We start from the raw sequence: 14,913 nt of genomic DNA, 5'->3' as shown, positions 1-14,913 counted from the left end.
GGTAAAATGAAAATTTCCTTGGGAAGTGACCTTGAGCAGTGTCAAAATGTTATTACTCTGTTTTATATTTCAGCTGAGTCTCATAGTGAAACAGCCACTAGAATTTTCCAGTAAAAAATAAATAAAGATTTTGCATTTACACAATTATTGGTCTGTAGTGCTACTGTAACTAATAGCCTATTGAAAGTTACTGCAGAACTGACTGCGTATGCCTGCCATCATCTTCTAAGGCTCAGATCTAATGAAAATTCTTAAATTAAACAAAATATACAAAAAATATTCGTGAACACCCTCAGTTTTATCATTTCTTTCCAGATCAATACAAACAGTTAAGGTGCTTCAGACTAAACATGGAAATTAATTAACCTAATTAACCCAACAGTAGAAGTAAAGTACCTTCATTTCAGCTCATTGACAGGGTGTCAAGGGTACTCTAGATAAGGGCAGAACAGAAAGCCAAAAAGGATGATGTTTTGAAACTGAAGAAATCAGGTGCTAACACTTTTCTGTTGAATGCTGGGAGAAGAGGCTAAATACTTCAAATTTGAAACCTTCGGAAATCTACCAATTGCCTAATCTCCCTGGGAGAGGACTGGGAAATACTAGTCAATGCAATTTTAATCTGTCTGTGACAAAAGAGGTTAATTGTGCAATTAATTAGTTGTGATGATTTCTAAGATTACACATCCAAATTCCAAGGAATTGGCTGCAGCCATTTCAACAGAAACTGAGAAGGCTTTTGAGGGAGCAAACCGTGCAACTCAAGCTTTGAAGTAAGCTACCTCAAAAAAAGTAAAGGGAAAAAAGCATCACAAATGGCTTCCTGTTTCTAGACCTTATCTGGAAAGGGATGTAATGGGAGCCATTAGACCTTCTTAGTTTTAGTTTGTCATTCAGCCATTAGCTGCAGCAGGGAAGACAAAGTAAGTTTTGTATTGAGAGATAAAAATAAACATAAGGACTGAGATGCACTGCTGCATCTCAGTGCTTATGACACTTGTCACTTGAATGTTTTTACCTTGATAAAATAATCATTGGATGTCTATTTTTCAGCAAGACTGGAACAAAAAACATTTAACCCTAGTGTGACCCCTGCTTGTGAGCTGGCTATAGCACAAATAGTAACTCTGGCCTAGTCACGAAGGGTGTAAATTACACCTCAGGACACTAGGGGACTATCCATTCACTTCAGCCAGAGCATGGAGATCCTTGCTGCTCTCTCAGGAGGGGGACAGATTTAGCTTGCAGACAGAGGAGTACCATTGCGTGACATGCCCTATGATAACTAGCCCCAGTCTGGCTGGGTCTTGACTGTTAAATTGCTTTAAAGCTTTTCCCAGTGGTTGGTGGCTGTGGCAACTGTTTATTGTTGCATGGTCTCTAATCCTCAACAAAAATTCTGTAGCCATAAAAAAGACCAGAAACTCAAGACCAAAAGCTGGAGCTGCATGTTAAAGAACATTACTGCTCAGTGTAACAGTGGACTCTCAGCCTAATGAGAGCTGATGAAGTTTTGTTTCTCAGCTCTGTCCACCTGTTGCATCATTCCTGCTAATGAAACACTTCAAGAGGATCCAAACTGCCAAAAGCCGTATCTTTACCTCAGTAGAGTGAGACAGCATGAAATTGTCTGAGCTAAATTCACCTCAGGAAATCACCCCCTTGCCCTCATAATCTAAATTTCCTTGCTAAACTGAGGGAGATTCAAGCACACATCAAACCCACAGATGGAAGAAAGAAGTTCATGCTATTGTTTCCAGTATAAGGACTTCTCTGCCATTGTTATATGAGAACTACATTGTAAAACTATTCTAAAAATCAATGAACAAATTTTTCTTAGTTTCTGAGATATCATTCCTAGAGTTTTATTTAATACTCAAAGTATTTCTAAAACTTCACAGGAGTTGAAGACATCCTTGATGAAAGAGCATCTGTTTCACAATTTGATGAACAGCATGAGAGATTAGATAGATACACATTGCTTACAATATTACAGCATAGAGAGAAAAGGATGAAAAAAGGACCAGGGAAAAGCAGCAGGGTTGGTCAAGGATCCAGAAAGAATATCCTACATGGAGAGACTGAAAGAGGTGCAGTTGTTTAGTCTAAGAAAAACAGATGGAGAACATGGTAATGGTCTTCCATATGCCACAAAGGGAATCAGCAGTTCTCCTTGTCCAAGCTAGATAAAATAAGAATTAATGAGGATAAAGTATAGTAACAGAGATTTAGATTAGTAATAAGCACAAAGTAATGCAAGAGAGTGAAGCACTGGAATAGAGTCCCTAAAAAGGTTGCAGAATCTCCATCACAGGAATCTCCATTGATCAGGAATGGTTTAAACCACTTCCTCCAGCCTCAGAAAAATGGAACAGACCAGATGAAATTGTGAAGTCCCTTCCAGTCTATCTTGTGTGACAAATACTGCTACAATAATTGGTGGGTTTCAGACTGTTAATTTCATTGCAATACCACCATTTTGTAGCAAACAGATTTTCACATTTTCCATTTCTTTACCAAGCAAAAAGCTTGTTGGTGTATGCCTAGTTTCTGCTGTTTTCCTTTGGACTCCAACCTTTGTGCCAAATTATGCTTAATAACAAAAAAGATTTTTGAACTATTTATGAAAACACTTCACAGAATAATTTATGGAAAATTTCTGATGTTCCTTCTCTGGTATTCCAGGTTGGCATTTTAGATGTCTCAGGATTTTCTAGTCAGGGTAATACCCTGTATTCAAGATGATAGTCTGTATTTATAAGAGGGATCATTGTTTAACATGTAGTCTAGGGCATTTTTAAGCCAAGACATTTTTTTGCCTGTTTGACCAACAATATCCCAAAAGTATTACTCTCCCAAGAACTAGTAGATGCTCAGGACTGATAGTACAATTTCCTCACAGAGGTGAAACCAGAGATACGGAAGCAGACTAAGTTCTAAGCTTACTTTTTTTGCTGCAGTCTCAATCTAGCACCAATGTTTGGCTTCCACAAAGAAAACCTTTATCAATAATTTATTTTGGCAAAACACCTACTCATGCAATAATTTCCACTACTCTTCAAACCACTCCTTTCACTAGACCCTCTCCCTGTACAAAATCTTTCACAGCCTCAGACTACCAACAGAACCTTGATCTTACAAGACTGACCATTTGCATGCACTCAAAAAACCCCCCCAAAACCCACACATGCCATAGCAAGATGAATACATGTTGTCCGAATATGCATCATTTTGCTGAACGCTGCTCATCTACAAGGGATCATGGATCTGTTCACAAACCTACCCCAGCTGGTACTAGAATTCTGGCAGAGTAGAACATGATGAGATCACCAGAAAAAAGAAAAGCTTTTTCCTGGAGGTATATCTGAAATAGAGTGCTTTATTGTGTCTGGCAGTAATCCCTAAGATGAAGTCAGAAATCTCACGGCATTTATGGGTGCTTTGGACAGTATGGGCGGAACTGTATTTGTGAGAATTATATCTGTAAAACCCGCATTCATGGAATTTCAGATAGTACACAGATGAGCAAAGATCCAAGACACAAGGGCAAGATAAAATTCCAAGATGCACATTGCAAGACTCAGATTCTGAACTTTTCTCCCTTTATCGGGGAAAACACTTAGAATAACGTAGTCTTTCATAACTGCTTGTTTCAGAGTCTGCTAATCTTGCTATATAAATGCCCCTTTTTTGGTAAGTACACAAAGAAAATTGTTTTTGCAAAGTATTACCCACTTTTTTGGCTGTTTTACTGATCTTTAGAAAGAGTAAGAAGATCTAAGGATAGTAGTCTGATCTCCTAATCTTTCCTGGATCACTGAAGAATGCCACAAGCCTGCCTGTGTTCAGTCTTTAGTTGCACATGGTTTATTGCACATTTAATATGACAGCAGTAGTTAGACTACTGGCAACAATACACACAAACTATGAAAAGCCTTTATTTTAGCAACAGGGAACACTTGCTTTACAGTGATTGCCTGTTTCTGAAAGCTATATAAAAATGGATTTATCTGATTTTGGACAAACTGATTAGACCCCTTTAAGCTACAAAATCCTGACACAATGAATGTGTTGTCACTATTTGGTGGAAAGCATCAATTACCACCTAATAAAATACTTATGGGAGATGTTTGGATGCTCTAATGCTACTCAAGCAAACAATCATTATAACTATACTGTTATCATGTTTAATCTCTATAGCAAACACAGTTCTAATATCTAATCTGCCAAACATATCTCAGAGGTCTGCACAGAAAAGCCTATTACCCAGAAGAATTCACTTGCACCTACACTGGAAAAATTACTGAGGTAATTGAGAGTCATGTATCTTCCAGACAAAGTTATTCAAAAGTAACTTGAAAATTATCTTTAAGTCAGGAATGCTGCTGCTCCACACCTTCATAAGCCAAGTGAAATCTGAACATCAATGTGAAACTCATGCCCTAATTTTGAGCTACAATTCAGTGAAGTACTATGCCATAAAAAAAGATTCATGACTCCAGAAGACTTAAAACCAGCCTTACCAAGGTCAATTTTTTGCTGTATTTACTGTCATGATGTAAAAAAAAAAAAAAAAGAAAGAAAAAAAAAGAAAGAAAGAAAGAAATGTGGGTCAGGGTAATCTGAGAAAGCCCTGTGTCCTGTGCAGCAGCATTACCATTCAGATGCTGCTTTTCTCTACAGACCTTTTCCACAGTACGATCCCTGGCATTCTTAACCTTTTTACTGGAAGCAAGCGCATGGAATGCCAAGTTTGTATTTCACTGCTGGAACAACTTCTATTTCACATGGACATATTCAAATGTCATCAAAACAAGATTCTGGAAAAAGACTTTGCTTTCAAAAAGTTCCCAGAATTTTAAGACTGTTAAATTTTAAGCCAGTTTAAGACTGGCTGCTTCATATGATCATGAAATAAACATGTTTGTGATTTTCACAATGCAATTTGTTTCTTCCACTGTTTGCAGAGACCACAAATGCTCCAGGAACTTGGTGCCTGTTTCAGGAAAGATCTGGTATTGTAAAATATCATATTACTCAATAAAATCCACACAAATAATTAAAATACTATGTGCAGGGATAATGAAAAGTGTTCCATTTGTTATTCCTTTTCAGAAAAAAATATTGGGAAGGCAAAAGACAGAAGTTTAAAGACTTGATAAATATAATGTTAAGATCAATTGCAAAACTGAAAAAATATAACTCAAAGATACCCAGAGGGGAATGGGAGGAGAGGAACACCTGGGAGGAAACAGAGCAGAGGTTGTATCACTGCTTTTTAATATTTCAGTTGCTGTTTCTCATTTATCTGAATTTCAGGATTGTACATACAAGCATTAAAAGTTTAGGAGATGATCATATTGAATAGAATGAAACCCCCAGAAAAATATTTCATTGTTTGGAGCAAATTTCTCTTCTATAAAGGGACAGCCATAAAGCCTGCAAGTAATCTAGCTGTGGGATTTCTGTGCTTCAGAATAACAACAATAACAACAAATATTCCATGCTTCTTGACCATCACAGCCTTATTTGGACATCTGGCTTTGTAATCCTGGCATGCCTATGAACAAGCACTTTTTAAAGCTCAAGCACTGTTTAAGAGCAATATATATAAATGCACCATGAAATGTGCAGCTGTCTAATAACCTCTAAATAGGCTGACTAGAATCATGTTTATCTCAGGAAGGCTATGACTCTTTTCTGATGTGAAAAATGATCTAATATTAGGGTCTTATATGTTCCTGCTGTCAGGAATAAATGCCTGTCATTACACTGTCATGTCAATATATGGCTGAGATCCACTCTGGTCCAGATGTCCTGCTCACCCTCTGCTGATTTCAGGTGCACAGTGGGGATTTCAGTCAGCAGAAGATTCTCAGCCCATTCCCTATTCAATCCAGTCTTTGTTCAAGCTTAATTTGCAAAGGAAACTTCTGAAAAGTAGTGTTAACTATCTCCTTTAAAACTCCCAAATCATTTTTGTCAGATTCCTTAAAAAACTTTTCTGTGGGTGTCTACATTAAGCTAATTCAGCCATTCCCTGGTGAGGACATGCCATTACCAGATTATCTTCAGACATCAGAGATAGACTTGCTCCTTCCATACTAGCTACCCTTGCTCACTCTTACTTGTCCCCAGTTTCTCAGTAGTCCATCGCTTACAAGAAATTCTGTGTCATTCAACAAGTCTTGACTTAGCTTTATTCATTATATGGTAAGTAATGCAGACACCTGAGGAGCAAGTGACAAATGCAAGTGTTGTGTTTTCATATGTGCTCTTCTTGCTAGCAATAAGAACCTGGAAAAGAGGAAGATGTATGAAATTTACCTATTAAGGAACTCCTCCAGAGAACAGCTTAAGAGTTGACTATTTTTCTATCTATTTAGATTTTCAAAAAAAAAAAAAAAGAAAAGAAAAAAGAAAGAAAAAAGACCTTTACAGTCAGCCTTTTGTCAGGATGATTTCTTGGACTGTCCCATTTAAAAACTAATATTGTCAACCAAACCCAACCACATATCTTAAGGAAGGTTGACCTGACCCAACTGGGATATTAGTGGTGTCAAAAAAATATTTTACTCCTATCCAGAAAGATACATGATGAATTTTTAGTGAATGTTTGTATTTGTTTGCGATCATGGAAAGTTTATGTACAAGATATCTTGGCCACATAGTTTGCAAGTTATTGGTAAAGCAGTTTGTCTCTGGCCACCCATTTAGGCTTCTGAGGAAGAGCATATCTTTGGGAGATATCTTGCTATTATACTTTCAGGGTGTAACTTACCACTGGGACATTGCACTTAGTCACCCTCTTACTTACTATTATCTTTTAAATTGAAGCCTAATTTGCAGGGAAAGTATCTGAAAAGTAATGATAGCTGACATTTTGAAGATCTCAAACCCTTTATGCTAAGGCATTTCTTTGTTGGTTACCACTTCAAACTTGTTTAGTGGCAATAATATTCCTGACAGCGTTCAATGACAACCAGTTCACTCGTAGTGATATCCTGTGACACACAGTTAGTACCATTAATCAAACAGCTAGGGAAGATTTTCTTATTCTTTGAATCTGAAATCATGTTTTTAATCAAACCTGTTTAGAAAAAGATCCAGAGCTTACTTTGAACTGCTCTCCATTGGCCCGGGGGCGGGGGCGATGGGGGGGGGGGGGGGGGGGAGGCGAGCAATTCCTTAACATGAAGTAATTCACAGTCAGAAGTCATTGCCTATAGTCCTCTGACTTTGCAATCCACCATCCCCCCATGGCCTTTTTAGAGCATGTATAAAGAAGAAAGCTATTATGAAATAAGGAAAACTTTGGGGTTTAGCTCCCTGTTCTTCTTGGCGTTCTTAGAGAGCAATGGGAGTGTCTAACAGGATTCTGTAAATGCAAATTAGCTTTTCCACAGAAAGGATACAGCACTGTTTCCCCATGTAGACAAGCCGTAGTTCCTTGTTACGTATTTTCTCCTGATCCCTCACAGAGCCATTTCCTCTGGCTTTTGACCCACTCCTCTTTAACTAGAAGTTCCCCTGTGAGGATCTAAGCCATTTGATTAGTATGATTTAGAGCACAGGAGACCCAAACCTTGCGCTTTCCATGACTTGCCTCTCTCTAACATGAGGAATTCCTACATGATAATGCTGAGACCTGTCAGGAGACCCTCCTGATAAAGAGGCCTATTTATACAGGAAAGACACCTGGACCTCCTCCTAGGGAACACCTGGTCTCTTACCCCAACCACCAGTCCCAAAAATGAACTAGTCACTTGTCATCAGATAATCAGACTTAATGTGAGATGAACCTTAAACACTGGTGGCCAGTCCCAGTGATGCCACTACCTTTGTACTTCATTCAGTGTGCAGTTTGCTTACAAACAAAAGCCTATTTGTTGACAAATATTATTGTTTAGCTTCCTCACTGTTTATTGCAAGGTAAATATTAAGGGAATGGGTTTGAAGGATGCAAGGAAAATATTACTATACTCCTTTTTGCACACTAGTTTAATGTTTTGAAGTACAGGCGAGATGCCTGTCTTTTTAGAAGTGTTATGTGAAGAGCGGAGATAAGTAAGCATTAGTAATACACTGTGAACTTCAGAGAAAGGCTACCACACAATTTATTAGTACACAAATACTAAATCCTTGCAAGGTTTGCGTGAAAAATATTTGGTCTAACTTTTATACAAAAGCTACAAGGCCGTATATCTGTTCATCTTCCTCTTTTACAGTACAAAAATCCAAAGCTCCAGCAAATCAATTACACTTTTATACATCAGCTCATGCACATAAACAACTTGCCCTCTGAAACAACTTTCCCCCTTCTTTTGGAGTTGATTTCTCGGTCATTGTTGTTTGATCTTATACATTGTGTGTCACCTGGATGCTTAAAAGGTGGACAGAAAGGCGGAATCTGTTTTCTTCAACTACTCTGGAAGTGCTCAAGCTATAAAACAAACAGGCCTTTCAGCTGTCCAACAACCCCAGGATTAATAGCTATGTAGTCTTTTGTGCATTGATGAATAGTGATCGACAGCAGTATGCTGTATCCAAAATGATATAGAGGCAGAGACCCAGCTATCATGATACTCACACACTAGTCACTCAGTCAACAGGTGTCATATGAAATTTAGCATATTGCATTGTCTTCGGCCTCTTGCATCTCATCTCCATCTCTGGCTGACTCTCCTCTCAGCTGATATGAATGGGTATTACCTGTAAGGCAGCTTGTCTGCAATGAAAGCTTCTGAGCATATCCAGTAACTACATCCTCCATCCTGTTTCTGGGCTCTTTTTAGCCAGGCTGCCTTGCCCAGGTCTCTGTATATGTTCCAACTAAAATTCATGTCTCCTTTTCTTATGCCAAGCTGAGATACGATTTTTGGCAAAGAAAGAGAGGATAGCAGCAGGGGTCCTGGATGAGCTGAAGAAGAGATTCATGGCAGAAATGCTGTGCTGGAAAGAACTTTCCTGTCTTCAGGGAATTTTTAAGACTTCAAACAGTCTCAAGTTCTGCACCAGGTCATAGCCATCTTTCAAATGAGGAGAGCAGTCAGACAGAAAGATACCAACACAAGTAATAGGCTGGTTATTAAGACACTCATTGAAGTTGTGCAAAATCCAGCATCAAGCTTGTGCCTGCAGGCTGCTCCAAACTTCAGATTCTGTCAGCTCATGCAGCCAATAACCAGGTTGTTGTGAGCCAGGACTCAGTGAGTTCAAGCTGTCTGTCAGCTCATGGGGAGCCTGAAAAAAGGCAGAGGAATGATACGTTGGAATCTAAGCTTGCTCTGAAAATTGTTTGGCTGACAAGGTTGTGTTGGGGCGCCACTGAAAGCAAAGTCAGACTCTGCAAAATGATTTAATCTCAGTGACCTAACTAACTCAGACAAAAAAAAGAACTAAGTTTTGTTTATTTTTTCTGACCAGTTCTGTCCATGCCCTTTTCCCCTAACTAGTCAAAGGCACTTTGTACAGACACTTTCTCTGGCTCTGCGTAACACCTCCTCAGTCACCTTTCAGAGAGGTTCCCTCTCTCTCCTTCTTGCAGATGCTCTGCAAAACAGTCAACACAGTCAATGCAGGAAGGAGATATTGATGAGTCACATTACAATTCCACCCTTGGAATAAAAATTCCCCCTTCGCCTTCGGTCATCCACACACATACTTCCCAACCTCACAAATACAGCTGGAAGCAAAGCAAGTAGGGAACAGTTTTCTTATCCAAGTGTTGAGGAAGATGATCCACAAGCAATGGAAGCAGAGTGTGAGCTAGGATTGCTGTAATGGCAGCACAAAAAATGCTCCTGACAACACAGATACATTTTTTTTAATTGCAATAAGCCCACAGAAGTTTCTCAAGAAAGACCTTGAAGTAACTGTCATTCAAGCCAATTCATAAGTTGACCAAAGTCTTTCTTAAAAGTATTTTTTGTTTTCCCCAGCAACTTCCATTGAGTAGCTGTTCCAGAAGCTTCCTGGCAAGAATCTGTCTTCTGATTTCCAGCTTAAATCTATTCCTAGCAAATTTGTACATAATTATCTGGTGCCAACATTGTTCTGTAGCATAGGTAACTTTTTTACTATCTCTGGTGTTCATCACTACTATCACTCCTAGCAATACAGTTAGAAAGAGTGGTTAATCTCCTTACAGCTTCTGGTTTGCTCTACTAATAAGACAAAATTTTTTAATCTCTTATTATATGAGAAGAGATTAAAGCAGGTAACAATATAGGGTCTTCATTTTCCATATCGTACCAGGATCTCTCCTTTGTTCCCACTCCAAATTGAAATCACCTCTTCAGTAACTGGAAGTTATTTTGGTGTAAAGTTCCCTTCACCTACTAAACACTAGTCATCACTGTGCATTAGCCAGCCTTACATCAGCTCTGCTCAGTCACCCACAGCACCTACCTTGAGGGGACCATGTAAACAACTATTTACCAAGCTGCCATGCTACTGACTACTAGCAATCCAAGATGGGGAGGTGCCACCAGTGATAGCACACCCTTTTTCGCTTTGAAATGAGCTTTTGGTTAGGTATGAGACTGCTGCAGATCAGAGTGAACTCTGTACAGACTTCAGGATGACGAAAACCATTTTCCTAGAAGTTTCACTGCTGCTGATGGTCATCCCAGGTTTACAACACAATCCTTTTGCCAGCCAGTCTGAGCAGGCCAAACTTGCAAGTAGCAAGTAGTATATGTGAAACCATTCAGATATAGTATCTAAAGAGGTAACTACACTATTCTTCCTTTCTTCTTCTCTACTCCAGTCATTATGGCATCACTGCATTTGTCTCTCAGTCCAGCCAAGCCTGTGTGGCTATATAAATGTGACACCAATACACATAAAACAGCTTGTTTGTATTAAAAGCAATATTCAGAAGTCGACAGCAGTCCACAAATGAAACTGGGTAGTTAAAAAGCAGACAAATTATCAGAGGGCACGAGGAAATCATTGTTTTTTTCAGTTTAACCTCAAACCTCAGTAAACAATCCACAATGTCACACAGGAAAATCTCTAAGCATACACAACCTACTGGTGTGTCATGTCCCATATATCATTATCCCATGCTATAGCTGTCCAGGATGCTGTGTAGTTTTGTTAGACTGTGGATTCAGTGATTCATAAAGGCAGAAGCTTTAGCCAGAACATACAAAGCATGTTAGTGTTGTTTGCTCTGCTGTTATTCTGCATTAATTGTACAAAATATAAAACAAAAAATATAAAAAAATTCTTCTGAAGAAATGATAATCTTTCTTACAGAAGGTTTCAGAAAGTTCCTGAGATATTACAGAAATCAAATAGACAACTTCCCTTTGAACACTATTTTATTCATTAGTGGTGTTCTGCCAAAATGAGTTTCTTACAGCAGTAAAATTGCAAATTTACCAAGCAATATTACAGCAATCTATCCATGGTTGTATCAAGTTGTTCATGACTGGAAAAGAGGAAGCTTTCCCTAACTACACTATCAGCAGTTAAAAATTTCTGCTATTTTGAACTATATACTTCTTGTCTTGGTGCAACACAACATTTTTTTTCCTTTTATTCTATTTTTATTCCTATTTCTATTTCCTGAAAATGTTTGTGTTGTTTTTTTAAAGGAAAACTTCTGTAACCCATACAGTTTTACAGTGTTTCTCATACCATTATATTCATTTGTAAGTAGTCATTCAGCTTGACAGAAATTTTCTATCTGAAAGTCTTTATACCAATATGCTAGATCAAAACAGTATCTCAGAGAACATTTATAAAGATATACCTACTGAGATAAAATTCTAAAGTCTTTTGTCAGTAAAAATGGTTTATTTCTGGACTTCCCAAAGCTCATCCTATTTCTTTAGCCATCTGGTTTTAACAGCTGAATCCATCACTTCTACACTAAGCATTCTGAAAGCCAAGAGTTGCAGAAGCAGCATGATTTCTGGTCTAAGAAAGCATGAGTAGCAGTGATCACAGTCTGAAATATAGAGCAAGGAGCTCATTTATATACTGGTCTTATTCCAAATTAATTATTTAAAGAACATGACCAGCACAGGAACACCTGGGCCAAACAATTATGGCCAAGTTGGAGAAAGGGATGGAGACTCATTTAATTGAGAGTGGCCACAGCTGGAGAAGCCAAAGATCACACTGAATGAAAGGTGTGTGGGAGAAGCATGGTCAGGGCTGGAAGGAGGAAAAGATACACACTGGAGTCAGAGAGATAATAAGCAGGAACCAGGGAAAAAAGGAAGATTCTGGACAACAGATATCGCCAGTGACATGCCGTACAAACAAAAGCAATTGTTGCTGTTGCTTCTTATGCCTAATGTTGTGAGTGAACTACAAATATGGGTTGTTGGTCAATCCCTATGTCCTCCAAAACACAATCCCCAAGGGAAATGCTACCTTTTTGAAACATGTCTCTGCCATTTCCTTCTCCTTTCTCATTTCTTCCCTTTCCCACCAGACAGCTGCCTCTTTGCTGTCACTCCATGTGACTGTGCCTTTAGGAACCACAGTGGCAGGAAACTAATCGCTGCCAGACAGAAGCATGTTTAAAACTCCAGTCAGAGCCTGAAAATTGTTGACAGTGTTTTGGTTCATAAATAAAACATATTAAAACCAATACTAGAAGTTGCATGAACATGCTGTGTGCATTTCCTAAGCCTATTCAGCTAAATTGTTTTAAAAACTATGTACTGCTCATAAGATTAAGTTACGTACCACATAAACTCTGATCCAGCTCATAACCAAGGAAAGGAAATGAGCAAGATTTCTCGTACTGTGGAAAGAATTTGAGTAAGCAACAGTTTAAACTCACCTTTCCCATGGGTCTGATGTTAAGCTTTTAAAAATGCTGAGGAACAAAAGCTTGAATAATTTATTTTTTTCTGCATTCACACAGTGCTTTGTTTCTGCCCTTCTCCCTTGTAACAGAAAATGAATCTGAAATGTGTAATGGTGCTAGGGAAATAGCTAGCATCTGTAATCTGAACACAAGGCTTAGAAGAATATAAAATAGTCAGATGAAAAGATGTAGAAAATGCCCTTTAGGGAAGACTGGAAAGGAGAGTTGCAAACTAAGCTCTTTGGAATTCACTGCTGCATAAAAATACGCTCCCAGACACAGAAGAGGCATCCTTTTGCCTAAAATGGAGGAGAAATTTATGCAGCGAAATTAAAAACAACTATAATTTCTGAAGCACATTTTGCATTCTTGGCTGATAGGAATATCCTTCAAATGTTCTTGAAATGATAGAAATGGTATTTACAGCTGTAGTTTTGGTAGTTAGACACAAATCTGTCAGCTTTTTTCCTGAAAACAAATAGCAATGGGAAAAAAAGACAGAAAAGCTGAGTAGATGGAAAATACATTCACTGGCTTGCATGACTGGATTCTATAAAGTAAAAGAAGCACTCCTTTATGAAATGTTTTTTTCTCAGCCATTCCCCACCCATACTCCTTCTTTCCCCAGAGAGCTGAATGTCACTCCTGAGATTCAACAGATAGATAGTTCTGGGGCATGTCCTACATATGATAATAATGAAGTGAGGATGAAGAAGTTGTTAGTTCCCATAGTTTTGATGAAAAGCTTTTTGGCTGATCAGACTGAATGCTTTATTCATAGCTGATACAGCTCCTGTCTGTGTAGCTGAATGTTACACTGCTCATAGAAAAATGTCTGGCGTATCTGAAATGCAGGATTTTAGTAAGAAAGCTCTTTTATCCTGTGTGCAGTATATGAACAGGGTTATATTTGCCCACTAAGAAAATTTCATAACAATAAATAAAAACCACTGGCACCAAAAGGAGTCCTGCAGACGCATGATTAGCCTGGCAAACTTTGAGGCATTTCCACTGTTGGGCAGTCACTAGCAGTGTAGCTCAAGAGACTACTGGCTGGAGAACAACTTTCCAGAAAAAGACCTGGGGATCCCGGTGGACGACAAGTTGATCATAAAACAGCGATGTGTCATCGTGGCAAAGAAGGGCACTGGTATCCTGGGCTGCATTAGCACTGGTAAGGCAACACTTGGAGTGCTGTGTCCAGTTCTGGGCTCCCCAGTACAATACACGGACATACTGGAGTGAGTCCAGCAAACAGCTATGAAGATGAGAAGGGAATGGAGCATCTCTCACATAAGGAGAGGCTGAGAGAGCTGGGACTGTTCAGCCTGGAGAAGAGAAGCCTGAGGGGAGATCTTATCAGTGTATATAAATACTTGAAGGGGGAGAGTAAAGAAGACAAAGTTGGTCTCTTCCCAGTAGTGCTCAGTGAAAGGAGAAAAGGCAATAGGCACAAACTGAAACATAGGAAATTCCTAAATATCAGAATTGGTTTTTTTTACTGTAAGAGTGGAACAGGTTGCTCAGAGAGGTTGTGGAGTCTCCATACCTGGAGATACTCAAAATTCAACTGTATATGGCCCTGAGAAACTTCTTTGCTTTGAGCAGGGGAGTTGGACTTCATGATTTACAGAGGCCCCTTCCAACCTCAATTACTCTCTGATTCTCTGATTCCTCAGAATAGTGTATTAGGGTGCACTATGTTTGCAATGACCTAGCATATGCATTAAGACTAACCATGAGGTTAAAGGTTGTTTCTGCTTTTTCTTCCATCTTACCCTGTAAGTAGTCCTTGTACACATTCACAGGTCCACCTGAATAACCATGATATCCTGCCTGAAACATGCTGAGAAGAACATAGGTTGCTGAAGGACAGAATTAGGACAAATGCTGTAAAGTTTTGCCTTTATGGAAGTGAAAGGACTCAACATTGACTTAGCATGCTCCCATCAAATTGCGGAGCCTAACCAATAGCTTACTTCTCTTCCAGCCATATGGCACTACAGTCATGCAAATGGTTAATAAGGCCTCAGTTGTCTTTTTTGTATGCCTTGCAAGCACAGCTGGAGTTGCTATGG

The 14,913-nt window shown here is 38.9% G+C and overlaps 1 protein-coding gene across 1 annotated transcript in view; it reads right to left on the bottom strand.

Moving 5' to 3' along the window:
• ENPP1 (ectonucleotide pyrophosphatase/phosphodiesterase 1) overlaps window positions 1–12,945 on the bottom strand; it is a 71,103-nt gene extending 58,158 nt beyond the window's left edge. Inside the window, exon 1 of the mRNA XM_026120296.2 lies at window positions 12,809–12,945. Within this exon, the coding sequence (XP_025976081.1) occupies window positions 12,809–12,817 (9 nt within the window). The 5' untranslated portion in view covers window positions 12,818–12,945. The remainder of the gene's footprint in view (window positions 1–12,808) is intronic.
• Window positions 12,946–14,913: the final 1,968 nt, after the last annotated feature.

Source organism: Dromaius novaehollandiae, chromosome 3 (assembly GCF_036370855.1).
Source record: "Dromaius novaehollandiae isolate bDroNov1 chromosome 3, bDroNov1.hap1, whole genome shotgun sequence".
NCBI lineage: Eukaryota > Metazoa > Chordata > Aves > Casuariiformes > Dromaiidae > Dromaius > Dromaius novaehollandiae.
The sequence above is the reverse complement of the archived record's forward strand: the minus strand, read 5'-3'. Positions and strand labels throughout refer to the sequence as shown.